At 42.9% G+C, this 27,484-nt stretch overlaps 1 protein-coding gene across 1 annotated transcript in view; it reads left to right on the forward strand.

Annotated features, from left to right (window-relative positions):
* Positions 1-27,039, forward strand: part of IQGAP1 (IQ motif containing GTPase activating protein 1) — a 156,555-nt gene extending 129,516 nt beyond the window's left edge. The window contains 6 exon segments of the mRNA XM_070953762.1: positions 14,939-15,026; positions 15,205-15,417; positions 15,653-15,819; positions 16,116-16,238; positions 23,419-23,527; positions 26,729-27,039. Of these exon segments, the coding sequence (XP_070809863.1) occupies positions 14,939-15,026; positions 15,205-15,417; positions 15,653-15,819; positions 16,116-16,238; positions 23,419-23,527; positions 26,729-26,842 (814 nt within the window). The 3' untranslated portion in view covers positions 26,843-27,039.
* Positions 27,040-27,484: the final 445 nt, after the last annotated feature.

Raw genomic sequence — 27,484 nt, forward strand, 5'->3', positions numbered from 1 at the left:
TTGAGCCCCCAGATGTAAACCTCCATTCAATAGAGGGAAAGAATGGGATCAGGTCAGTCCACATAGTCCAAAGCAGGCTCAAGATGGCGGAGATCATAACAGTCATAATTCCGGGGAGGTCAAGAATGACACCTAGACCAGGAGATGATTGTCCAGCAAGCATGCACAACTTGTTATCCCCACATTCAGGGGAATGGGAGGTGAAAAAGGAGAGCAGAGGCAACAATGCCACAGGGGGGGAAACCCCTCAGTCATGGTCCAGCTCTCCCCAGCCCCTCCCAGATCTTCCCAATGACCATGCTGCTTGCCTCGCCCAGCCTCCATAAGTCCCCATGGAGGTCTCTGGGACGACCAAGGGGCCAAACAACGCCCCACAATCACCCAGGAGGGCCCAACACAGCAAGCAAGCAGCTGCTGACATCTCCGACACTCCCATACACCGAAACTGCGGCGGCTCCTTCCTTGTCCCGGCAGCCGCCATCTCCACGCCGCCAGCATCGCCGCTGCCGCCAGCCTCCCCGTCCTCACCTCGCCCCCCCCCCTCCGCCCCTAGTAATGTCCAGGGCGGATTGGGCTGGCGAGGATCCCGACGAGGGTGCCGCGCCACCGCCGCGGCGCTGACGCCGTCATCCTGGCTCTGCTGCCTTCGCCATGGAGAGTCAGCCGCCGCCCCTCCTCCTTCGGGCCGCTCTCGCCGTCCTATGATCTCCGTAAGCCTCCGCAAACCTCCACAAGCCTCGAGGACATCCTGAGAAGCCGGAGACCCCTCAAAAGAGAGCCCCGACACTCCTCCAGCTGGGCCAGGGCTGCAGCGATCAAAATTCAGCCCTCCAAAGGCCCTCTGAATCACACCCCCCCCCCCGAAACACCGGAGTCACAGGGAAGTCGCCATCTTGCGCATGCGTAGAAAAAAATCATGCAATTGTAGTTCGTCTGCCTTATCTTTGAATGTATCCGGTAATGTTTTTTTCCTGATTTTGTTCTTTTTATTGCTCTGATAATATTTTTCAGTGTCCATGATTGCATTGAAGTCTCCTATGATAAAAATATTCTCATAATAACCACCGATGAGGTGGTTCCGCCCCAGGTGCCTGATGGACCCGGATAGGTTCCAGACGGAGCTTGGGCCATTTCCTGAGGCTCTGGCACACGGCTCGACTGAAGACCTAGTGGCCGCCTGAGATAGGCCGGCCGCTGGAGCTTTAGACCGGGTCGTGCCTTTGCGGCCTCTAACCCGGCGTCGATCTCACCTGGCTCCCTGGTTCACCGAGGAGCTGAGGGAGATGAAAAGATGCCTGGAGAGCAGTTGGAGGGCCAGCCATTCTGAATCTGACCGAACACTGGTAAGGTCTCGTATTAAGACCTACCTGGTGGCAATAAAAGCAGCAAAATGTAACTATTTTTCCGCTCTTATTGCGTCATCAGATAATCGCCCGGCCGCCCTGTTTAGGGTGACCCGCTCCCTGCTCCACCAGGAAGCGCGGGAAGACCCCTTGGAGGGTAGAGCCGAGGACTTTGTACAATATCTGTATGACAAAATCGCTCAGATTCGGGAAAATTTGGACTCTGACTGGGTAGATTCAGGAGGGAGGAGGGAGGCAAGTCTTGAGAATATTACCTGGGAAGAGTTTGATTCTGTGACTCCAGAAAACGTGGACAAGATACTGGGCAGACTGAGCGCGGCCACATGTTTATTGGACCCGTGTCCCTCCTGGCTGGTGCTGGCCTCTCGGGAGGTTACACAAGGCTGGCTCCAGGGGATTATAAATGCTTCCTTGAGGGAGGGTACCTTCCCCGCCGCCTTGAAAGAGGCGGTGGTGAAGCCTCTCCTCAAGAAGCCTTCCCTGGACCCAGCAGTGTTGGCTAATTACCGTCCAATCTCCAACCTTCGCTTCGTTGCGAAGGTTGTTGAGTGTGGTAGCGCGACAGCTTCCTCAGTACTTGGATGAATCGGCTTATCTAGATCCGTTCCAATCAGGCTTCAGGCCTGGATACAGCATGGAAATGGCATTGGTCGCATTGGTAGATGATCTCTGGAGGGCCCGGGACAGGGGTTGCTCCTATTAGACCTCTCAGCGGCTTTTGATACCATCGACCATGGTATCATGCTGCACCGGTTGGAAGAGCTAGGGGTGGGGGGCACCGTGTTGCGGTGGTTCTCCTCCTTTCTCTCTGATCGGTCGCAGTCCGTGTTGACAGGGGGGCAGAGGTCGACCCCGAGGCCCCTTGTATGTGGGGTGCCACAGGGATCGGTTCTCTCGCCCCTTCTGTTCAACATTTATGTGAAGCCGCTGGGTGAGATCATCCGTGGTTTTGGGGTGAAGTATCATCAGTATGCTGATGATACTCAGCTATACATCTCCACCCCGGACCACCCCAATGATGCCCTTGAAGTGATGTCCCGGTGCCTGGAGGCTGTACGGATCTGGATGGGGAGGAACAGACTCAGGCTCAACCCATCCAAGACCGAGTGGCTGTGGTTTCCGACGTTCTGATATAGTCAGTTGGTGCCATCACTGACTATTGGGGACGAGTCATTGCCCCCCACGGAGAGGGTTCGCAACTTAGGCGTCCTCTTGGACTCATGGCTGTCTTTAGAAGAGCACTTGACGGCTGTGGCCGGGAGGTCTTTTTATCAGGTTCGCCTGAATTCGCCAGTTGCGTCCCTTTCTGGATCGGGACTCATTAAATACGGTCACTCATGCCCTCGTCACTTCACGCCTGGACTACTGTAATGCTCTCTACATGGGGCTCCCCTTGAGGAGCACCCGGAGGCTCCAGCTGGTCCAGAATGCAGCCGCGTGGGTAGTTATGGGAGCAGCATGATGCTCCCATGTGGCTCCCCTCCTGCGCGAGCTGGACTGGCTCCCGGTGGTCTTCCGGGTATGCTTCAAGGTCTTGGTTACCACCTTTAGAGCGCTCCATGGTTTAGGACCGGGGTACTTACGAGACCGCCTTCTGCAACCAATAGCCTCTCACCGCCCAGTACGCTCCCATAGAGAGGGGCTTCTCAGGGTGCCGTCAGCCAAACAGTGTCGACTGGCGGCCCCCAGGGGGAGAGCCTTTTCTGTGAGGGCATCCACCATCTGGAATGAGCTCCCCCCAGAGATACAGAAGATCCCGGATCTGCGCACTTTCCGCTGTGCCCTCAAAACATTCCTGTTTCAGCAGGCCGGCCTGGCCTAACTTTCCCTTTATATTGCTTTTGATTTTGTTTTAAACTGGGATGTCTTGAATTATTTAGGACCAGAGTGTTTAGTATATTTTAATTGGTTTTTTTAACGTTTGTATTACATGTATTTTTATCTTTCGCTGTTCACCGCCCTGAGTCCCTCGGAAATAGGGCGGTATATAAATCAATCAAATAAATAAATAAATAAATAAATAAATAAATAAATAAATAAATAAATAAATAAATAAATAATAATCCAAATCCTTAGTTATGTTATGTATTTGTTTAAAAAATCACTTTGATTTCCATTGGGTGCATATATTGATATTAATAACATTTTTTTTATTCTGTTTGTATTTCTATCATTAAAATCCGTCCATCTGTGTCTGTATATACCTGCTTGGTTTTTAAATGTTTCTTAACATATACTGCAACTCCTCTCTTTTTCTGATCCGCTAATGATGTGTATATTGTTCCTAATCTTTGGTTTTCTAATAGTTTTTAGTTTTCTAATAGTCTTTGGTTTTTTAATAGTTTTACAAGAGTTCTTACTTCTTGTAAAATTATAACATCCATCTCCAATTTATGTAACTTTGTGAATATGCATGTTCTTTTGGTTGGTGAATTTAGTCCATTTATGTTAACTGAGGTCATCTTTAATTCTTGTTCCATTATTGTTTTCTATATATTTTTTGTTCTTAGTCTTCTTGTGTTTCTTGTAATTACTTGTATCTTTTCCCTTGTGCTTTTTCTAAACTGTCAATTTTATATATTTTTTTCCTGCCAGGAAATCAGTAACCCTTCCAGTATTAGCCATCGGAACAATATTTTGTATTTATTCAATTATGTCGTTAAGAAATCATAATTTTTCCTTTGGTCTCTTATCCTCCTTGGGATTTTTTTGTGAATCTGATATGCATTTCCTTAGGCAACTTGTGTCTTCGCACATAATTGGTGTGGACTCTGTAGATTTCATCTATGTCTCTTCGGACGTCTTACTTATCCCTCTGGGTCGCGTCTGCTAGTATCTCTGTCATCAGTTCTCCTAAGTCTTCATCTTTTTGTTCCTCTATATTCTGGAATCTGAGGAAAAAAGATGCCTTTTCCATTTCTAAATATGTTAATGAGTCTTCCAAATCCTTGTTGATTGACACTTGATTTTGCTCCATCTTTTCCATTCTCTTGTCCATTTGTTCTATTTTCTCCTCCACTTTTTGGATCCTTTGCTCATTTTCCACAATGTTCTATTATATTTTCCCAATCTTCTCATCCATTTTCTTAATGTTATCTTTTATTTCTCCCACATCTATCCTAAGTTCTTCATGATTTCTCCTTGTTTCTTCATGGTTATTAGCTATGGACTCTTGGGTTTTGTTCATTCCCTCTTGAATCATTGCTAGAACTGACTGAATGTTTTGCATGTTAAGGATGGAGGATGCCTTTTCTTTTCTGCCACTAACATGGTGTCAACTAGCCTTTGCTGCGCCGGGGAAGCTGAGAGTGTCATCTGGTTTGAGGGTATCTTCTTGCTTGTCTTAGTAATCGTTGATGAACCTGTAGTTGCCATTTGTACTTTTTGTATTATCTGTCCCCAAAATTTCATATACTGATTTGTTATTTAGATTTTTGTATTTCTATCTCTATTTAATGCTCAAATTGTAGTGTCTAACAATCCTAAAATAATGCCCAAATGAGATGATATTTACTATGTACTATGTTGCTATTTCTCTATCACACAATCAAAATCTCTGTATATATTTCCGTATACTTATTCACAGTTTTAAATATCCTACTTTACGCTTTCTTAAATAAGGGAGGGAGGAAGTAGTAGAGGGAGATGAGGGAAAAGTTTAAGATTTCAGCAATTCATTAATTCAAGAATAAAATTTTAACAGTTCATTAATAACAACAGTTTTCCTTTTGTAATTAATTACTCTACTATTAAGTTACTATTAGCTAATATCAATTACCCTTAATTACTATACACAATGTATTTCCTTCAGTATATATAATCTATCTAATCAACTATAATATAAATCTAAGTGTGCAAGATAATAGAAAGCTAAATAGTATGATAAATCACTGTATAAACACAGAAACTGGACTAACAAATATATATAACAATCTAAACAGTATATATGTCACTTTTTACTTAATATTTAATAATTTATTTTATTTTATTTTTTATTTTATTTTAAATTTATATACCGCCCTTCTCCCTGAGGACTCAGGGCGGTGTACAGCCAGAATTAAAAAACATGAAATACAAATATTAAAAACAATTAAAATATATATAAATTTGGCCCAAAATTAAAAATACAAACCAATTAAAACATTTAAAATTTCTTCTTAAGCCAGCCCGGCTTGCTGGAAAAGGTGGGTTTTAAGGGCACAGCAGAAGGCGCTAAGGTCTTGGATTCTTCTTATCTCTGGGGGCAACTGATTCCAGAGGGTGGGTGCCCCCACAGAGAAGGCCCTCCCCCTGGGGGTCACCAGCCTACATTGATTGGCTGATGGCACCCTGAGGAGGCCCTCTCTGTGGGAGCGCACAGGACGATGGGAGGTCGTTGGTAGCAGCAGGCAGTCTCGAAGATAGCTAGGCCCGATGCCATGGAGCGCTTTAAAGGTGATAACCAGCACCTTGAAGCGCACCCGGAAGACCACTGGGAGCCAGTGCAGCTCGCGCAGGAGCGGTGTTACATGGGAGCGCCATGCTGCTCCCATCACTACCCGCGCTGCTGCATTCTGGACCAGTTGGAGCCTCCGGGTGCTCTTCAAGGGGAGCCCCATGTAGAGAGCGTTGCAGTAGTCAAGGCGAGAGGTGACGAGGGCATGAGTGACTGTGCACAGGGAATCCCGATCAAGAAAGGGCCGCAACTGGCGAATCAGGCGAACCTGACAAAAGGTCCCCCTGGTTACAGCTGTCAGATGTTCCTCCAAGGACAGCTGCCTATCCAGGAGGACTCCCAGATTGCGAGCCCCTTCTGTGGGGGCCAAAGACTCTCCCCCAATAGTCAGTGATGGAGTCAACTGACTATATCGGGATGCTGGGAGCCACAGCCACTCAGTCTTGGAAGGGTTGAGCTTGAGCCTGTTCCTCCCCATCCAGATCCGCACAGCCTCCAGGCACTGGGACATCACTTCAAGGGCATCATTGGGGTGGCCTGGGGTGGAGATGTACAGCTGGGTGTCATCAGCATACTGGTGGTATCTCACCCCAAAGCCACGGATGATCTCGCCCAGCGGCTTTACATAAATGTTGAACAGAAGGGGCGAGAGGACCGATCCCTGCGGCACTCCACAGATGAGAGGCCTCGAGGTCGACCTCTGCCCCCCTGCCAACACAAACTGCGACCGGTCGGAGAGAAAGGAGGAGAACCACCGCAACACGGTGCCTCCCACCCCCAACTCTTCCAGCCGGTGCAGCATGATACCATGGTCAATGGTATCAAAAGCCGCTGAGAGATCTAACAGGACCAGAACAGAGGAGCAACCCCTGTCCCGAGCCCTCCAGAGATCATCAACCAACGCGACCAATGCCGTTTCCATGCTGTGCCCAGACCTGAAACCCGACTGGAACGGATCTAGATAAGATGTTTCCTCCAGGAATTGTGGGAACTGTCGCGCGACCACACTCTCAACAACCTTCGCCATAAAGTGAAGGTTGGAGACAGGACGATAGTTGGCCAATATTGCCGGATCCAGGGACGGCTTCTTGAGGAGAGGCCTCACCACCGCTTCTTTCAAGGCAGCGGGAAAGTGGCCCTCACTCAGCGAAGCGTTGATAACACCCTGGAGCCAGCCTCGTGTAACCTCCCGGGAAGCCAGTACCAACCAGGAGGGACACGGGTCCAGTAAACATGTGGCCGCACTAAGTCTCCCCAAAATCCTGTCCACATCATCGGGAGTCACAGCGTCAAACTCCTCCCAGATAACATTCTCAAGACTATTCCTCGTCACTCTGCCCTTATCTACCCAGTCAGAGTCCAAATCCCGCCGGATCTGAACGATTTTGTCACACAGGTATTGTCCAAAATCCTCCGCCCTGCCTTCCAAGGAATCCTCCCGCACTCCCGGATGGAGCAGGGAGCGGGTCACCCTAAACAGGGCGGCTGGACGATTCCCTGATGACGCAGTAGAGGCGGAAAAGTAATTAAACTTTGCCGTCTTTATCGCCACTAGGTAGGTCTTAATATGCGACCTTACCAGTGTTCGATCAGACTCAGCGAGACTGGCCCTCCAACCGCTCTCCAGGCGTCTTTTCCGGTGCTTCATTTCCCTCAGCTCCTCGGTGAACCAAGGAGCCGCACAGGATTGGCACCGGGTCAGAGGCCGCAAAGGCACGACTCAGTCCAAGGCCCCACCAGCCGCCCGATCCCAGGCGGCTACCAGGTTCTCGGCCGAGTCATGTGCTAGCACCTCAGGAAATGGCCCAAGCTCCATCTGGAACCTCTCAGGATCCATCAGGCGCCTGGGGCGGATCCATCTAATTGGATCCACCTCCCTGCGGCGGGGGGCAGCGGTTCGAAGATCCAGGCGAAGGAGTGAGTGGTCTGTCCATGACAAGGGTTCCATATCTATATCCCCAATAACAAGACCACTCAACCACTGGCCAGAGACAAAAATCAGGTCCAGAGTGTGACCTCCCCTGTGAGTAGGGCCATGAACTAACTGGGTCAAGTCCATGGCCATCATGGAAGCCATGAACTCCCGAGCCACCTCAGACGTTTCACCAACGGATGGCAAGTTGAAATCACCATGACTAAAAGCCTGGGTGTATCTACTGCCACCGTGGCTATCACGTCGAGTAGCTCAGGTAGGGCTGTTGCCACGCGGCAGGGAGCCACGTTTAATTAATAGTTAATTAATAATTAATAATCAAGTTTAAGTAGCTGGATTTTACTTCATTAACTGTTATCCTTTCTCCTTTTATAGTATCTTCTTCTTTCAGTTTTACATCATTCCAATTTCTTCTCTCTGTTAATTGTATCCAATGTCCTCTAAGTTAAGTATCCAAATGTCCAACACTCAAGATGTCCAATTCCAAGTGTCCAAATATAATCCAAATGTTCAGTAAAAAGACCTTAATAGAATTAATTTAGTTGCACCACTTGTTAAATTCCAGACGGGAAGGTTCTGTGTAACATTCAGCTATTCACTCCGCTTCTCCTGTATCCGCTTCCAGTCACTTGCCTCGTCACAATCTCCAGTTATAACAAAGTCTGTCTGTCTCCTTTTCCTCTTTCCTCTAAATATCGTCCTTTTCCACCAACTGATTTACTTTAATACTCCGCTTTCCACCGGATTCACTTTCTACTTGCTCGTATTATAGTTTCCAATATCCGCCATTCATTTGACCTTCCGCTGTCAAAATCACCTCTCACCCCACGTTGTTTCTTCCGATCCTCTCTGGTCTCTCTTGCCTCACTTAGAGCTCCAAACATTTTCCTCTCCAAAATCAATTTATTTATGTTTTATTTTGTAATCCACAACTCCTTAATGGTACTTCTCTTGGAGTTGCTCCGATTCCACCACCTGTCACTTTCTGCACTGTCACTGTCAATTTGAGTCTTCCGTTCCACTCACTTTTCCGTCGCCGCTTATTGCCTCTTGCTTGGAGTCTCACTGTCAAGTTTCCGAAAGATGCCCTAATTAATTCATGAGCCATGATCCAAACTTCAAAGGAAATATAGTGATTTATTTGGAGCACCATTCCGGCAATACTTGGATGCAGTCAGGACTGACACCACATAGATTTACGTTCCCCTATGACCCTGTCTCCCCTCCCCCCTGGCCATGTCATAAATCACATTCTCCAATTAACCACTTTGGCTGGCTGTGAAACCTAACACCCTCCTTCTGATTGCGATCAGAAAAATATATGGAATTCACTTCAGTTCTCCATCCCTCCTGCTCATGGCAACTTGAAAGCTTTGCAAGTTGACACTCACTTTCACCCGTTTCTGTTCGCACTTTAAAGCAGTACCTTCTTCTATTCTCGTTCTTCTTCCTTCTGTTTCCTACCAATATATTCTTTGATTTGATCTTTGCTTCCCACTAATCAGCTGTCAACGTTTCAGGCCAGCCAAAATGGCTGGCTTTTTTCTGATCGGAATTAAGGTTTCCCCTGAACCTTCGGAGGGATTGCTGTCCTCACCGAGGTCCTCGGGGTTTCCTCTTTTTTCTGTTGACCCCTCCGAGGTCAATAGCACCTGGATCGGCTTCCTGATCGAAAATATCGGAACTTTGAGAACGGAGCGCCATTCTCTTGTTCCTGGCATGATGACATCACCGCCGTAAGTCCTATAATCGTCTTTCTTCCTCCCATCCCCCTTTTCTATTTACTCTGGTGTCATCTGAGTTTCTATTTCTTTTTTATCTTATTCCTCATTTAACTTTTATTCATATTTCTTTTCTTTCCATACCTAGAATCTTTCCCATGTCTTGAAATACACCGATTCCTCTTTATCTTTTATTCTTAGCATCAATCATTTCCATACAGTCTAAAATCTTTTTTATTACTTCACCTTCTGACGGAATTTTCTCTCTCTTCCAATTTTGTGCAAATACAATTCTTGCTGCTGTTATTATATGTATAATTCAGGGTACTTCTTCTTTGCTATATCTTTCTATAGCCAATAGAAAAGTCTCTGGTTTTAATTCTATAGATTTATGTAACATTTCCTCTAACCATATCTGTATTCTAGACCAATAGTTTTTTGCTTCCGTACATGACCACCAGATATGATAATACGATCACGGCAAATGCAAACATTTTCAGCATTTAGCTGATTTATCTTTAAACATTTTTGCTAGTCTTTCTGCTGGCATATGCCATCTATAAAACATTTTATATAAATTTTCTTTATATGCAGAGGCCATAGTAAATTTATAATTCCTTTCCCATAGTTGTTGCTATTTCTCTAATTCTATTGCATAACCAAAGTTTTTCGCCCATGTTATCATTGTCTCTTTTACTTCTTCATCTTCTAATCTAATCTACAGTAGATAATTATACAATCTTTTAATCATTTTTTCATTCTTTCCAGTCATTATCTGATCCAACTCTGATTCCCCCAAATTAAAACCATATTGTTTCAGATCTTTATCATATCTTGATTGTATCTGCACTCGTGCATACTAATCAATCTCAATCCCTTGTTTTTCTAATCTTGTTTCTGTTTTAGTTCTCCCTTCTCTGTTAAAATGTCCTTATATCTAACACTATTGTCCATGTTTATCATATTTGGATGTGTCAACGCTTCTATTGTTGAAACCCACATTGGTATTTCCATATAATGTTTCTCTTTCACTCTCTCCCATACTGTTAATAAGCTGTTTCTTACACAGTGTGTCTGAAAGTATCCATGTATCCTATTTTTTCCATACCATAAGAAAACATGCCAGCCTAGTTGCAAATCATGTCCTTCCAAAGTCAATAGTCTTGCATTTCTCAATAGAATCCATTCTTTAACCCAAGTTAACATCGCCGCTTGATGATAAAGTTCCCAATTTGGTAGACCAAAACTTCCTCTAGTCCTAGTGTGTTGAAGCAGTTAATTAATTCTTGCTTTCTTTCCTTGCCATAATATATTTCCACATCATTTTATTCAGACTTTCAAAATACTTTTTCCCCAGCTTTATTGGAATTGTTTGAAAAAAGAACAAAATTCTTGGTAGTACATTCATTTTGATTACCGCTATTCTTCCCCTTAATGATAGTTGTAGATTTTTCCATTTTTCCAAGTCTATTTCAATTTGATTTTTCAGTTTATTATTCAGTAATTATCTTCTTTCACTGTGATACATCTTGAGGTTAATTGGATGCCCAAGTATTTCACTTTCTTCACTATTTGAATATCTAATTTGTCCATTAATTGCTTTTTTTTGTTTTTCTTTCATATTTTTAAATATAATTTTTCTTTTATCTTTATTTATTTTCAATCCAGCTACTTCTCCATACTCCTGTATTTGCTTCATTAGCTTTGGGCCCATTTCTATAGGTTCCTCCATAATAAGTACTAAATCATCCGCAAATGCTTGTAGCTTGTATTCTTCTCTTTTAATTTTCATTCCTTTTATTTCTTTATCTTGCTTTATTTTTCTCTTTAAAATTTCTAGCATCCAGATAAATAATAATGGAGATAACGGACATCCTTGTCTAGTTCCTTTTCTGATAGCTACTTTCTCTGTCATTTCACCATTTATTATTACCTTTGCCGATTGGTCTTTGTATATAGTCTTAACCATATTAATGAATCTATCACCAAAGTCCATCTTTTGTAATTGTATAGTCATACATTGCCAATTCACATTGTCAAATGCTTTCTGTGCATCTAAAAATAACAATGCCATTTGTTTCTCTGAATGTACCTTATAATATTACAATGTATCCAATATAATTTGTATATTGTCTCAAAATTTGCCTTTTAGGCAAAAAAACCATTTTGGTCTGAATGTATGAGTTCGTTTAGTAACCTTTTCAATCTTTCTGCCATAATTGATGCAAATATTTTATAATTTGCATTTAATAGTGAAATTGGTCTATAATTCTTTATTTGTTGTAAATCTATTTCTTCTTTTGGTATAAGAGTTATGTATGCCTCCATCCATGAGTTCGGCACCTTGGCTTCTATTAATAAGTCATTAAATACTTGTAACATTGTATCACTTAGTACATCTTGCAATTTTTTATATAGCTCTGCTGGTAGTCCATCTGGTCCCGGGATTTTTCCATTCTTCTGCCTTTTAATTCCCTCCACCAATTCCATCATTGATATTCTTTCTTCTAGTGCTTTTTTGAATTTTTCTGGTATTTTGGGAGTCATTGCTTTTTCCAAATATTGTTCTATTTTCTCTTCTGATATCTGTTCTTGTTGATATAATTTCTTATAATATTCCTCAATTATTTTTTTCTTTTTCTCGTTTTGATGACATATCTTCCCATCTTGATCTAGTAATTGAGTTATCAGTTTCCTTTCTTTTTTCCTTTTTCATTTTATATGCCAGCCATCTTCCTGGTTTATTTTCATTTTCAAAAAAATTTGCTTTGTTGATTTTATTTTCCTTGCCAAGTCTTCATTCTCAATTAAGTTCAATTTATGTTTTTCCAAGTCCATTAATTTTTTAATTTTTTTGTCTTGTGGGTTTTTTGCAATTCTTTCTCTAATGTCTTATACTCCTCTTCCAATTTCTTTTGAGTTTGTCTATTCTGTTTATTTTTTTCCAGTATAAATCATTATCAAGCCCCTTATATATGCTTTACTAGTATCGCATACATTTTGTAATGCTGTATCTTCTTTTCTGTTTTCTTTAAAGAAAAAAGTCAATTCTTTTTTCATATATTGTATAAAGTCTTTCTCATTTAATAAGCTTTGATTTAATGTCCATCTCATTCCTTTTTTTTTTTGTCCTTTCCATATCATCATTGTGATCTGCCCATATATTTGCTTCTATATCAATCTTGTCTATCTTGGATATTAAATCTGTGGACATCCACATCATATCTATTCTTGACCATGACATATGTCTATTTGAATAAAATGTGTACTGTTTTTCCTGGTTGTGATAGTTGTAATGGTCTCTGGGAATGTCCCTGGGAGAGAGGAGGAAGAGCCACAGGCTAGGCAACCATTGGGAAAAATGTATCTCACCACACAGAAGGAAAAGGGGCCTGGGAAGCATATCAGGAGGGACCTTCCCTAGTTTTCTGGAAAGTAAAAATAAAGGAGGGAAGAAATGCTTTCAGACTTGCAAAATTCTGTTACTTACAATTAAGGTAGTGTTAGTAATGCTTTGTGTTTCTTGTCTGGATTATCTCAAAGGGCTGACTTAGTTGAATAATTGGTGTAGCATTGGAAGCTAAGGTATGACTTCCAGTTGCTGCTTCAGCAGGGAGTCCAGTCCAGAAAGAGCCCCAGATCACGCACCAACTACCTTCAATGAATTGCTTGGTATTTACTGGAAACAAGCAGCTCATTCCTGCCAGAGTTTAATTGGAGCATGTGTAATCCTGTCCAAATCTTGGGTTCTCCAGGTACCAGTTGCCATTGCCATCTCAGCTTGGGTGTCCTTGGCTTATGGCTGACAGTTCACCCAAACCAGCAGACAACCTTTCCCAATAGCTGGTTAGATTAGAACATTAAATAACATCTACGTAAAGGAGACTGTTGAGCCTTGGGGAACTGCATAATTAAGCTATTGTGCCCTACCACAAAGAAGCATTAACTGCATCAACTGCATAAACCTTGACTGGCCATGCAGTGAAGTCAGAAGGGGCGTGTCAAACTTGCAGAGGATTTTGTCCATTTCCTCAGACACTACAGGCTCAAAAGAATCCTACTTAATTTCACAAGATATTACCCCATTCAGTCCTGTAGACCAGTGTCCTCAACTTTTCTGGCTTCATGGACTGGCAGCAGCAGAGGCAGTGGGGGGTGGGTATAGTTTCGCATGCACAACCTAACTCCCATGCATGCACAATTGAAGCTTCGTGTACCCCCTGTCACTTGTGCAGCCCAGTTCCCAACGGGCCTTGGACCAGTACCAGTCTGCAGCCTTGGGGTTGGGGACCCCTGCTTAGACTGTTCAATTGGCATCAAAGTTACCTTATCCACTAAGAAACTCACAAGTCCATCTGGCTTGCCTATTGGAGCTGTGGCTTGCCTGTGTTCCCCAGAAGGGTTCAAGTTACACAACATAAGTAGGTCTGCCAGCTAAGAATCCATAGATGCAATAATTATGTACAGGATTGTTCCTTACTCACTCTTAATGCACAGTGTAGGCTTCAGCATGAGCTGTTAGAAGTGCTTCATATGAATGACTTTGGGTTTAAAGCCAGCTGTCTTTCAGTCTCATTATTTCCCTCAGCCCAAGGACAACCAAGCAAAGAGGCAGTGGTATCCTCACAGCAGTTCCATGGGTGAGCTAGGCACCATTTTTGTCAGAAGGTTGAGGAAAACCTCAAACAACCCCTGGACATGATCTCTGATCCATTAGGTGCCTGAGCAGGCCAAAATCTGTGTGTGTTGTGGCCTGCCAGTGGAGCTGGCATCAGAGTCAAACAATGAGGAGGATGGGGAGGAACTTGGGCCATTCCTGGGAGCTGGGGAAAGCTCGGACAAGGTAGGCCCCACTCTGCATCGGAGGCAGAGTGGGGGCCAAAGCCTTCTGATAGTTATGTACTGCCTCTGGAATCTCCGGAGTCTGACATCAGCGAGGCAGAAGAACAGCAGGCGCCTGTTCCCAGTGTGTGCATGTGCAGAGCTGCCAGAAGACAAGAACAATTAAGAAACAGGGTCGACTTGGGAGTAAGGCTTGGAGATGATTGGCCCCTCCCATAAGACATAAAAGAGGAGCGAACGGGACGTGAGCTTTTGCAAGAAGCAATTAGTTCATCTGGTCAGTTCAAGCTTTGAAAAGTTCTGTTTGACTCTGTGCCAAGTTTGGCCTTGCCCTGCATTTGGCAATTAGTTCTCTGGCAGCATTCCAAGGGAGATAAGGTTGGTGTTTATAAACATTCTCCTGAAAGACTGTTTGTGAAGCCTTGCGGACTGTGAATGACAATAATTCACAGCCGTGTAAATAAAAGAGGTTTTGCCAGGACTAAGATTGTGCTTTATACTTTTTAGGGAAGCCTAGGTCAGAACAGTGTGTGCTTCTGTTGCAGAAGTTCCGAGTAGCCATGGTCCACCCTTGACATCTCCCTGACAGAATGGACATAGACACAAATAATATATCATGCTTTTGATTATTTTTATTTCCTAGCACCAAACGTTTAATTGTGGATGTAATCCGTTTCCAGCCAGGAGAAACATTAACAGAGATCCTTGAAATTCCAGCTACTGCTGAGCAGGTATGAAAGATACTTTACTCTACATGGCTCTATAGTTACATGTCATAAGGTAAGGGAATTGTGCCAGTTCTGAAGTGGTGGCTCATGGTGGGCCAACGGCACGATGAGAAATTGTTTAGATCTGCATGTTTACTTGTTCAGATTGTGATTTGTGAATGACATATTGACCCTTTTCTAGGAAGTTGAACACCAAAGGGCCATGCAGAGACGGGCTATTCGGGATGCTAAAACCCCTGACAAAATGAAGAAGTCAAAAGCAGTCAAGGAGGACAATAACTTGAGTCTTCAAGAGAAGAAGGACAAAATTCAATCAGGGCTGAAGAAGCTGACCGAACTGGGCATGGCAAACCCAAAGAATAAATACCAGGATTTGATCAACGATATTGCAAAGGTAGTTTTTATGGGAGAAATGCCAGGAGGAACAACCTCAGCCACTGATGATTGCTTAAACAGGCATCTGGGGAAAGGGGGAAAATGTCTGTTGTGTGGCCCAGAAGGGCTGTGTGTACTCATCCCAAAGGAATCTGGTCTACCAAGTTCAGATAACAGCCAGGTTTTTTAGTGACATCTCAACAACAGATCTTCGAGTCAAAGCCTGGTTTTCATATATTCCTCTTCTGGTTTAGGATATCCGGAATCAACGTCGCTATCGCCAGAGGAGAAAAGCGGAACTGGTGAAGCTTCAACAGACCTACAGTGCCCTTAATTCCAAGGCTACTTTCTATGAGGAGCAAGTGGATTACTATAAGAGCTACATCAAAACGTGTTTGGATAATTTGGCCAGCAAGGGCAAGTGGGTGCTATCTCCCAAGATTTTGCAGTTTAACTTTTGTCACAGAAATTATTGAAAAGCGACTGAGAGTAGTTGTGATAGAAAGTATTTACATAATATATATTATTATGGGGAGGAGAAACAGAATCGGGAATTCTCAGCTTGTTGGCAAGCTGAGAAGTGAAAATACTGTAGTTGCAACAGCAAAAACACCGTTTGAAGCTTGACAGGTCCATTTCAGCTCAGAGCAAGTCAGTAAATGTGTCACAAATACCGCTGCACTTCCCTCAACCGGATTCTGATGTTTCTTATTTTAGGGTCTCAAAAAAGCCACGGGAAATGAAAGGAAAAAAGAGCAAGAAGATTTTTCTGAAATACACAGCAGCCCGACTCCATGAAAAGGGAGTTTTGCTGGAGATTGAAGACCTGCAAGCCAGCCAGTGAGTATTTCTATACCAAAAAAGCCACATGGGAATAATTAAATCTGACACATGCATTTGCAATTGGAGAAGGTAGAGCCATTTATCAAATGTTTCTGCTCTTATCATTCTCCACCATCACAAAGAGGATTCTATTATGTGGAAAAGACATACACATCATTGCATATTTGGGACAGCTTATTGACTGCTCAGGTTGGACTTTGGAGCTTATAGGAAAGAATCTCGCTGTATCCTTTAGCCACTAATTTGCATTTCATACCCAGATTGAGCTTGTCGTCCATATAAATACTTCCTCTTGTCCCTGCAAGCAGTAGCAGTTGTTATCTCATATCTGGCTCCCAACAGAATTTTGTGAAGAGATTCTTTGTTTTGGACCCTTACCTGCTTCAAACGATGCATACTGGAATGATGATAACTGGAACCAAGTTTACATAGTAGGATATGGTGGAAATGTGCAGTGTAGTTAGCCTCAACACTATCATTCTCACACTGTGGAAGAAGCCATGAATTATTGGTATTGAGCATTCATTCATTCATTCATTGTGCTTCAGCTGCCAAAAAAGCCAACACAGTTCTAAGCTGCATTAACAGAAGGATAGAATCAAGAACACGTGAAGTGTTAATACCACTTTATAATGCCTTGGTAAGGCCACTTGGAATACTGCATCCAGTTCTGGTCACCATAATATAAAAAAGATGTTGAGACTCTAGAACAGGCATCCTCAAACTGAGGCCCATGGGATGGATCCGGCCCACCAAAGCCATTAATCCAGCCCGCGCGAGACCATGAGGCTGCCCTGCCCACATTGCCACACCAACCCGTCGGCCCCCACCCGTCGGCCAAGTGCAGGACTTAGTTTGTGAGGGCCGGCAGAGTGCTTCTATGGGCTGGCAGAGTGCTTCTGGGGGGGCGGGGGAGGTGGAAAACGGGCCACGCCTTTTGCCAGCCAAGGAAAAACTCAAAAGATTTGCCAGGGATTTCAGTCCTTTGTCGCTCCACTGGGGGGAAGGACTGAAGGGCCCTAACGGGAGAGGCTGCGCTGGCTGCGTAATTATACCGCATGATGCTTCATGGAGGCAGCTTTGCTCAAACTAGGGGGGGAGAGGGTTTCAGCTGAAACAAACGTCTCCTGACTGTTTCTTCACGGATCAAGGGGGGATCTTTGCTTGCGCGGAAGGTCAATTTTCTCTGGCAATGGTAAGGCAATTTGAGTTTGGGAGAGATTTCGGGCTTGGAATGAGAATCAATCAGGAATCAGGTGAACCTCACTCTGTGGATCTGTGCAACGTGGGATTCTTTGAACACCCACCCCCTCCCCGCCCCCATTTCCGCTTCTCTCCTCGCACTGCTTCATAGCTCCCGTGGACAGGCTGGCAGTTCCCCAGATAGGGCTGCCCAGAGAGTGACGAACCTGGAGCAAAAGTAGAAGAAAAAAGGCTGTGCCCCACAGAGAAAATGCCAGTGTGCAGACGCCGTTCTCTTCTGGGGCTCCCTGCACTTTTTTTTTTTTTTTTGTGCTTCCTGATCTCCCGTGTGGGACAAGTAGAAACGGGGGCTCCCTGCACTTTTTTTAAAGTCAGGGTCGAGTACCTACAGCACCTTTACGACCTATGGACTCCAACTCTCAGAATTATCAGGGCTATGAAAGAATTAGGGCTGAAGTCAAAGAGGGGGTTTGGATAACAAGAAACATTCTGTCAGACTGTTCAAATGCACAATATTTCACTTGTAACAGCTGAATTTCTTTGCTCTTTTTTTTTTTTTTTTGGCTGTTCCATCCTGCTCACATCTCTTTTTTTTTTATTGGTTTTTATTGTGAAAATATAGAAATACAATTCTATGTTATTCGGTTCCGTGGTGTTAAATTATTTACATATTATTTACATAGTATTGTGTCTTTGCTTGTATATGGTTTGGGTATTATTACAGGTAATTATATACAGTTAATTATATACAGTTGTATACATGTTATTTAGTTGTTATTTACATAGATTGCAACCTTAGTTCAGTAATGTACATGGTAATAGTTAACTCTTTATGATCATTATTAGTTAACATTAATACTTCTCAAATTTCACTTTTTGTTTCTTTTCTCTATCCACTCGTACCACAACTCCCACACATTATAATACTCCGTGTTCTCTCTTTCGTTAAGTTCTAATGTTAGCTTGTTCATTTCAGCGCACTCTAATATTTTCCTGATTACTTGTTCTTCGGGTGGTGGTTTTTTCTCCTTCCAATACTGAGTGTAGGTTATCCTTGCCGCTGTCGTTATATGTGTGATTAGGTACTTCTTCTTTTTTTCATATTCTGTTTTCAGGATTCCCAGGAGAAAGATCTTCAGTTCAAAATCAATATTTTCTTTTATTATTTCCATAAGCCATTTCCAGATCATTTTCCAAAATTTTTTCACTTGGGGGCAGGTCCACCAGCAATGGTAGAAGGTGCCTTGGTGATGGCCACATTTCCAACAATTGGGACTCATGTTGGGATATATTTTAGCTATCCTGGCCGGGGCTAGATGCCTGTACAGCATCTTATATTGATTTTCCTTAAAAGTCACCGCCCTAGTCATTTTAAGGTTGCTATTCCAGATTGTGTCCCATTCATTTAAATTTATACTCTGTCCGATGTTTTTAGCCCATGCTATCATCTATTCCTTAACCACCTCTTCCATCATATCTTATTCCAGCAAGTAGTTGTATAATTTCGCTAATATTTTGTTGTCTGTTCCCATCCATATCTTATTGAATCCGTTAATACCTATCTCAATGCCAAACTCCTCCTTGTCCTTTTTGTACCGGGACTTTATTTGCGCATACGGCCACCAATCAATGTGGATGCCCTGTTCTTCCAGTTCTTCATTTGTTTTAAGGTTTCTTCCCCCATCTAATATCTCTTTATATTTGACCATTTTCCCCAATTCCAATAAGTTAGGATATATCATGGCCTCCATTGTGGAGAGCCATCTCAGGACTTTTGTATATTGTTTCCGTCTTATTTCACCCCATGTCTATATTAGTGTATCCCTTATTTTATGACTATGAAAATATGTCCTTGCTCTTTTCCCTATGTCCCAGAGGAAGGCATGCCAGCCCCTCTGTAGATCATGCCCTTCCAAGGTCAGGAGTCTTTTATTTTCCAGAGTTGCCCACTCCTTCAACCAGACCAAATTCGGTGCTTTGTGGTACATTTCCCATACTGGGAGTCCGAACCCACCTCTATCCTTTTTGTCCTGCAAATTTCTTATCGCTATCCTAGGTTTTTTTCCACCCCAAATAAATTTTCTTATGATAGAATTAAGTTCCGAGAAGAATTTTTTGTCCAATTTAATAGGGGCAGTTTGGAACAGGTATAGCAGCTTTGGTAGCACGCTCATTTTTATTGCTGCAATCCTGCCTAAAAATGATATCTGGAGCTTTCCCCACTTTTCTAGGTCCTGTTTAATATTTCTAGTTAAGGGCACGTAATTGTCTTCCTTAAGGGCCGAACACCTTGCCGATATCCACACCCCCAGATATTTTACCTTCTTAGCTATTTGGAGCCCCATTGCTTCTTCAAGTGCTTTCTTTTGTTCCTCAATCATATTTTTGGTTAGCAGTTTGGTTTTAGTTTTATTTAATTTAAGGCCGGCTACCTCTCCATATTTACCCAATTCTTCCAGTATTTTAACGCCTGTTTCTAATGGCTCCTCCATAATAAGGGCCACATCGTCAGCAAATGCCTGAGTCTTATACGTCTCCTTTCTAATTGTCAATCCCTTAATTCCGTTATTGTCTCTAATCCTTTTTAATAAAACTTCTAGGGCTAATATATACAAAAGTGGTGACAAGGGACACCCTTGTCTCACCCCGTTTCTAATTTGGAAAGTTTTTGTCAATTCTCCATTAAGTAAGATGTTGGCTCTTTGTTTTTCATATATTGTGGTTATTGTGTTTTCAAAATTTGGACCAAAATTCATCTTTTTAATCTGTTGTATCATAAAATCCCAATTCAAATTGTCGAAAGCCTTCTGGGCATCTAAAAAGACCAATGCTATTTCTTTATTCGGGTGTGCCTCATAATATTCCAGTATGTCTATTACCATCCTTGTATTGTTTCTTATCTGTCTCCCAGGAAGGAATCCATTTTGGTCGCTATGTATCAAATTATTCAAGATTATCTTTAACCTTTCTGCTATAACACTCATATAGATCTTATAATCCGTATTGAGAAGTGAGATAGGTCTATAATTTTTTATCAGTTTTTGATCTGCACCTTCTTTTTGGATAGCGCAGCAAAACCCAGGCAATGAGGCAGCTAAAGAAAATTGGATGATCCTACGACATAAATTAAACATTCTAGATCAGGAGGAATTGGCGTATAAGATAAAACAGACCAAACAATACTATTTTGAAAATACAAACAAACCGGGGAGGTGGCTCTCCTATAGGTTAAAAAAAGAGAAAGAGAAAGGAATTATATATCAGCTGGAAAATTCAGAGGGACATATTGTGAATAAACAAGAAGACAAATTAGAGATTATTCAAGAGTACTACACTACTCTATATGAAGAGGAAGGAATTCCAAAAGAAAAGGTGAATAAATACCTATCGGAAGAAACACTCCCATTAATAGGGGAGGACAAGAGAGAAATGCTTAATAAAGAAATTACAATGACGGAGTTAAAGATGGCGATATTGAAACTCAAAAAGAACAAATCACCTGGCCCAGATGGATTCCCAGGAGAATTATACAAAAACTCAGATTTAGAGGAAATTCTCTTATCAAAATTGTTAGAAATTTACAATGAGGCCCTGACAAAATCCAAAATACCGGAATCACATCTCTCATTATGACTATAGGAGCCATTGCACCTGTGGATGCAAATTCAAATAACCCTCCATTATTAAGGCGACTGTCCTTTTGCATAGTCCCCCCACCCCACCCCCGCTGAAAAAGAGCGGGATCTCTTGGCCTTTGTTCTAATGATCGGGGGATGCTAGGCTGAGGCTTCAGGAGGTCCTGGAGGGTGGATTCCCAAGGAGGATGGAAGAAGTTGGGGCATGCACATCCCCCTCCTCTCCATTAGGTAAAATGTACTTTCGCTCGTAAACTCATCCTTCATTCCAGAGTTATCCAGATTGGAGATGTGGAGTTAATTAAATGGGGGCTGGGGTGGGTGTTCAAAGAATCCTACGTTGCGCAGATCCACAGAAAGGAGGGAGGTTCACTGGATTCCTGATTGATTCTCATTCTAAGCCTGAAATCTTTCCCAAACTCAAATTGCCTTACTGTTGCCAGAGAAAATTGACCACCTGCGCAAGCAAAGATCCCTCCTTGATCTGTGAAGAAACAGTCAGGAGATGTTTGTGACAGTTGAAACCCCCCCCCCCCCACCTCAGTTTGAGCAAAGCTGCCTCCATGGAGCATTGCGCGGTGTCAGCGAAGGGACGTTACACTGGGACATCCACAGGTGAACCCAGCCCCACTGCCCATGGTGGCTCCTTCCGCAGGTGGCTTTTGTTTGTTGGTTGGTTTTTTGTTTTTGACGAACTGGATCTCCCCCCACTTAAATCTACTGTATTTCCTTTGTGAAATTTAGCTACCACACATAGATATCAGTCCCAGCAGTGGCCGGTGAAAGAGGATGGCTGTCTCTACCCCTGGAGAGGGAGGCAGGAAGAGCATGGAATGGAATATAAATAGGAGAGAATGGAATGGGAATGGGAATAGCAATAGGACGGGATGGGATGGGATTTCTTCCCTCTGTAGTCCCAGGACGGTTAGCCTTGGTGAAGTCTAAACACTCTCACTCAGCAGTACCGTAGCTCATGAGTAAAAACCTCCCTTCCAATTCCCAGGAGACACACTTAAACACCAGCACAAAATCCCATCCCAAATACCCCACTCCCCGTTTCTATGACAGCCAAGAGCAAACAAGTACCAAAGAATGTGCTAGGGATCCAGCTGACACATTCGTTCGTTCATTCATTCATTCAGTTTATATAGAGGATTTCACAAAATGATTCCTAGCTTTTACAACTTGAAAACAGAGTAAAAACATAAAAATCAATGATGATATAAACAACTACCGTGTTTCCCCAAAAATAAGACCCTGTCTTATATTTTTTTGAACCCTGAACTAAGTGCTTGGCCTTATTGCCATGCGCTCAAAAGCCCAATTGGGCTTATGATCAGGGGATGTCTTATTTTGGGGGAAACAGGGTAGATGTCTATGGAGATTCTCAATCATGCAAGTGATTTGGATGAGAAGTGAAACATTTAAAGGAAAAAAACCCAAGAAAGTCCAGTTGCCTTCTGGAAAAGCATGTGTGGAAAAAACCACTAGATGGCGGTAACGGCCAGGATAACGATTTGTTCTCCAAAGGCAGTTTGGTCTTTAGCAGCTTCCAAAAGGCCGAAAATGAGAGTAGCCTTCTAATCTGGAGAGGAGAATGTTCTGTAACACAGGGCTTTTATGCTGCTGGCATACAACCATGTTAATTCACCAATGTACAGGCCGCAGCGTTTTGTAGCAGTTGCAATTCTGGGTGATCTATAGAGGCAGCGATACGTGGCATGCAAATGACAGCTGTGGCTGCCAGATCTGCAGCTCCACTTCAGACCTCCCAAAGGTGGATGCCCCCACCCCGCACCCCAGCCAGCCATGGCCTCCACCAGCCTATCTACAGAGCAACTACAGAGCTGCTCTTTTGGTTGGAGTGCCACCTTTTCAATCTCTGGAGATGTCTTCTGCATGTTGAACAAGCACAAATGCCATCTCAAGCTTTCGTCCTTGGTATTGTGTATTTCTGTAAAGGTGTAGTAATTCTTTACATACAATACAACTCCTCTTCCTTTTTTATTGGGTCTCTTGCCTTTGAACAAGTAATATATCCTGGTTCTCCAGTCTTTGCCACAAGCCATCATCTCTGCTCTCCACAGTGATGTGTTTGGCCTGCCAAGCCTCCACCAGCAGCCACTTTTAATTTCTGTTTTTTGTTTATCAAAATTAAAAAATGGGGGAAATGATTTTGATTGAAAAGTGATTTAGCTGACATCTGTGGCAAGCCAATCCATTCCTTTATGTCTTTGTCTGTTGACACTTGTAAATTGTATTTTGTTCTTATCCACAGTATGATGATATTTCTGTTAATATGAATAACACGAGGTCTCTTTGTGTATCCAACTGAATAGGTTTAAAAATGTGATATTTGAAATTGGCCCAACAGATGAAGTGGGAGACTTTGAAGTCAAAGCCAAGTTCATGGGAGTTCAGATGGAGACATTTATGTTGCATTATCAGGTATGAACTTTACTACTGTTTTGGTCACTCCCCAAGAGCGCTCTTCAACTAACCCTATAGGGAAGATGTTAACTTTGCAAACATTTACTGGCAGTGATTTTTAAAAAAATATAAGATAAAATCTGGGTGAAGAATAGAATGACTGGGTTGAGATAGCCAGCCAAAAGATAATACAATGATAACAAGTTTAAATCTTGTATTTAAAGTTATTGTTGACAAATCATAGATCTCTCCTAAGTGATGTGAATTACTGTACTTTTCGGAGTATAAGACGCACTTCCCCTCCCCTAAAATTGGGTGAAAATTGTGGTGCGTCTTATACACTGAATGTTGCCAAAGTCCTGCCCACCCACCAGCCCCCACTGTTTTTGGCCTCCACACACCCCGTTTTTGGCCTCCACGCATCGCATTTTCAGCCAGTTCCAGGTGGCGGGGAGAGGTGGCGGGGGCAATCTCCACCGCCTGGAACCGCCTGAAAATGCGATGCACGGAGGCCAAAACAGGCCACACAGAGGCTGAAAATGCAATGCATGGTGGCCAAAAACGCAATGCACAGAGGCAGCAATCAGCTGTGATGTGCTGTGGCGATCCTGGCAGCCTAGAATGGGTTAGGGTTAGGAGTGTGCGGAGGCTGAAAAAGTAACACACGGAGGAAAAAAGCGGGCCATGCAGAGACGGCGATGGGCTGTGGAGATCCCTGCAGCCTGGAACAGCTGATTGGCGGTATTCCAGGAGGCTGATCCAACCACCAACCAGCTGCTTGTGCTGAATCAGGCTGCAATAATGTGCTGAAGCTGACCAGGCTGTTTGCTTTTTGCTGCAAGGATGCTAGCCAGATGAATACCGATGGATGCTGGTAGGCAGAAGCAGAATATTTTTTTCTTGTTTCCCTCCCCAAAAACTAATGTGCGTCTTATACTCCGGAGCATCTTCTACTCTGAAAAATACTGTAAGCAAGTAGGATCCATTAACTATTCCTATATTTAACCCATCAGCCTCCTGGGTTTCGCTAAGAAAAAGCGTTCCCCTCCCGTTCTGCTTGTGATATCATGTGTTGCATTGCCAACCCAGCTAGAAAATGCTTCTTTCAAATTGTAAGGTCAGAGCTATTCATCATTGGTTACAGTGAAATATTCTCATCATGCATTTCTAATTTTGAAAAGTATTTATTCATTCCAATATAATGTATCTTAATACCCAAAGGGAAACACTTTGGGTCTTAGATGGATAAGTGTTAGGATTATAAGACATTTCATTTGGGTATATGTCTTTAATATTGAAAATCAATGATGCAGTTGTGGGGAATGCAGGAGGCTTGTCCCAGGAGGTCCTATCCTGAGGGGCGCTGAAGAGGATTGGTTGTGTGTGTGAAGGGGATCCCGAAGCTTTGTTGCCTCTGCTGTGCGGAGACAGACCTCCTCAGGATCTTTTCTTGCCTCTGGATGGGATTTCTCTAGAAGGAAAGAGCCAGAGGGGTGACAGGGTGAGAGCTTTTCTCAGGAGCTGCTGTTTTGTCACTATCTTGGCTTGTATTTGATATTATTTTAGCCTCTTTTTAATAGCCTTAAATATTGATATACTAAAAAGCTGATTGATCAATTGAATGACAAGGTCTAGTTGGATACAACAAACAAAAAAGTCAAAACAAAAATAGAAGCTAAAAATTAACAGTCAAAGTCATCAAAAATCAATAGTAAATAACATAGGTGTCCTTAAACTGAGGGCTGACCAAATCTTGGAGGAATACTGCTTGGGCTTCTTAATGGATGTCTCTGCATTTCATAAAAAGCTGTATCCATTAAACGAGGGGTGCAGCTCCTGCAGTGGGGGACATATATGTCCCAGGGGTATTTGATGCTTAAAGCACCATAAATGGGCTCCCTTACCAGGAGGCTAACAAATAGCTGAGCTTCAACCCATTAAGAGCTGTTTGGGTCTGGAACAATTCCCCTAATCCCAGTCTCAACTGGCAGGATAAAGATGCTTTTTTCTCGTGGTTCTATCTATCGCCTTGGCTTGCTTCCATGTCCAGGGATATCCCATTAGATGCTGCCATCATTTTCCTGTCTTCTCTAGCGTGTTTCAGGGCTGCAGCCCCTATCCGGATAGGCTGCTCATCTCTGAAGAATTGTCTGGGTTGGTAACAGCTTGGTCTCCTGACTTGATGGCACTTTTCACAACATTGTGATTGAACATCCATCACTTTGATGATATGGCTATTGAAATGGCTCAGAAGCGTCTAAATGCAATAATATACTATAATAATATTTTAGGCAAACAGCTTGGCATTTTCACAAGCTATTGAAAAATATACATTTCTTTTCTTTTATTTCACCCTTATTGAATGACTGCAGAGGCACTGCAACATTCATTCTGCCTTTTCCCTCCCCACTCCCCCCTGCCGGATCTCCACAGGCACTGGGCCTATGGAGACTGACTTCCCTTTCGAAGATCTAGTGAGCTGCCTCCTCCAGCCTCTGTTTCTTTGCCTGCTCCTGGTGAGAGCAGAGGAAGAGCAGGATGAGTGCGCCCTCCTCAGCTCTCTGACTCACCGAGGCAGCCTGCTACTTCTGGAGCCTCTTCTAAAGGCTTGCAGGCTTGGCATGGAAAAGTGTTTGTGTCAAATCTGACAGTTTGTACTCTGAAGTGAGGCTTTGGGGCAGCGAACCCACGTTGCCTCAAACCTCTCATTGGAGTGCAAACACTTTTCACCCAGAGACTGGAACCTTCTGGGTGCCCTGATTTCGCATGAATAGCTTCGTTTCCAAGCGCCCCATTTGCACGCAGATGAAGTTTCCAGGTCTCCATCTGGGGCAAAGGTTAAAAAACAAGTTAAAAAAATAACAAGGTAAAAAAAGCGAGCACATAAAGACAGAAAAAAGGATAGAAAAAAAATAGGCATAATTACCTAGAACAGAGAAGGTAGAAACAAGGCTAAGAGCAAAGCACACCCACCAACCAAAAAAGAGGAATTCTCACAAACATTAAAACTTTTAAATTTTAAAAACTTTAAATGAACCAATACATTTTTAAATTATTAGCTTGAATTTTTCTTCTGGAAAACTCTGACAAAATCTTTCACATCCAACAAAAAGAAACAAACTCATGGAACAGGTGAGTGATACTTTGTGCTTATGCCCAAAGAACACCCAAATTATACATGTATTAAATGTAAACTATGTTTCTCTCTCTCACACACAGGATCTGCTGCAGCTGCAGTACGAAGGTGTAGCTGTCATGAAGTTATTTGACCGAGCAAAAGTGAATGTTAACCTGCTTATTTTCCTTTTGAACAAAAAATTCTATGGGAAGTAAGTCCCATTCCTGAAAAGTATTTGAAGGCAGCTTCCTTTCCTGTGGGCGCATGGTTAAATCCTGCATAGGACCTCTGTCCTCAGTATGGAATCTCCAGCTATTGGCATCTCATTTCGTCATTGCTCACATATTTCTTGCATATTGTTTCCTAAATACTTGCTAAACAGTCACAATTAATTAAACCATTCTTAACACCTTTTCTGCTTTCTTGAGTATTTGTTCCAGGCAGAAAAAAAAACTAGATGTCCAACAAAATTCCTAGTGTGCTAACCAGACAACTGAAGCAGAATGAAGAGAAATAGCACTTATTATCAATATTCAAGTATCTATCAAATACAGTGTGTGGATGTTCTTTTCTTTATTAGTGTCAAGCTTAACTACAGACCTCTCCCTCCTTTTTGCACCCAAAATATTTTAATCTCCTTATCTTGAAAATAGTACAAGTACAAGCTCATACTACAAAAAAGGCAAAATGAAACAAATTGCCAATCCTACATCTTTAAATACAGAAAATTTGGGCCCAATGGGAAAAACAAGTAGGGTGGCTTCCTGTTGGAAAAGAAGCTGTGTGGCTGAGGTCTCAAATAGAAACATACAACCCCTGGCTCACATTTTTAAATTCACATTTATAAGATTCAAATG

This window comes from Pituophis catenifer, unplaced genomic scaffold (genome assembly GCF_029215685.1).
Source record: "Pituophis catenifer annectens isolate HBS135680 unplaced genomic scaffold, rPitCat1.0.hap2 SCAF_14, whole genome shotgun sequence".
Lineage (NCBI taxonomy): Eukaryota > Metazoa > Chordata > Lepidosauria > Squamata > Colubridae > Pituophis > Pituophis catenifer.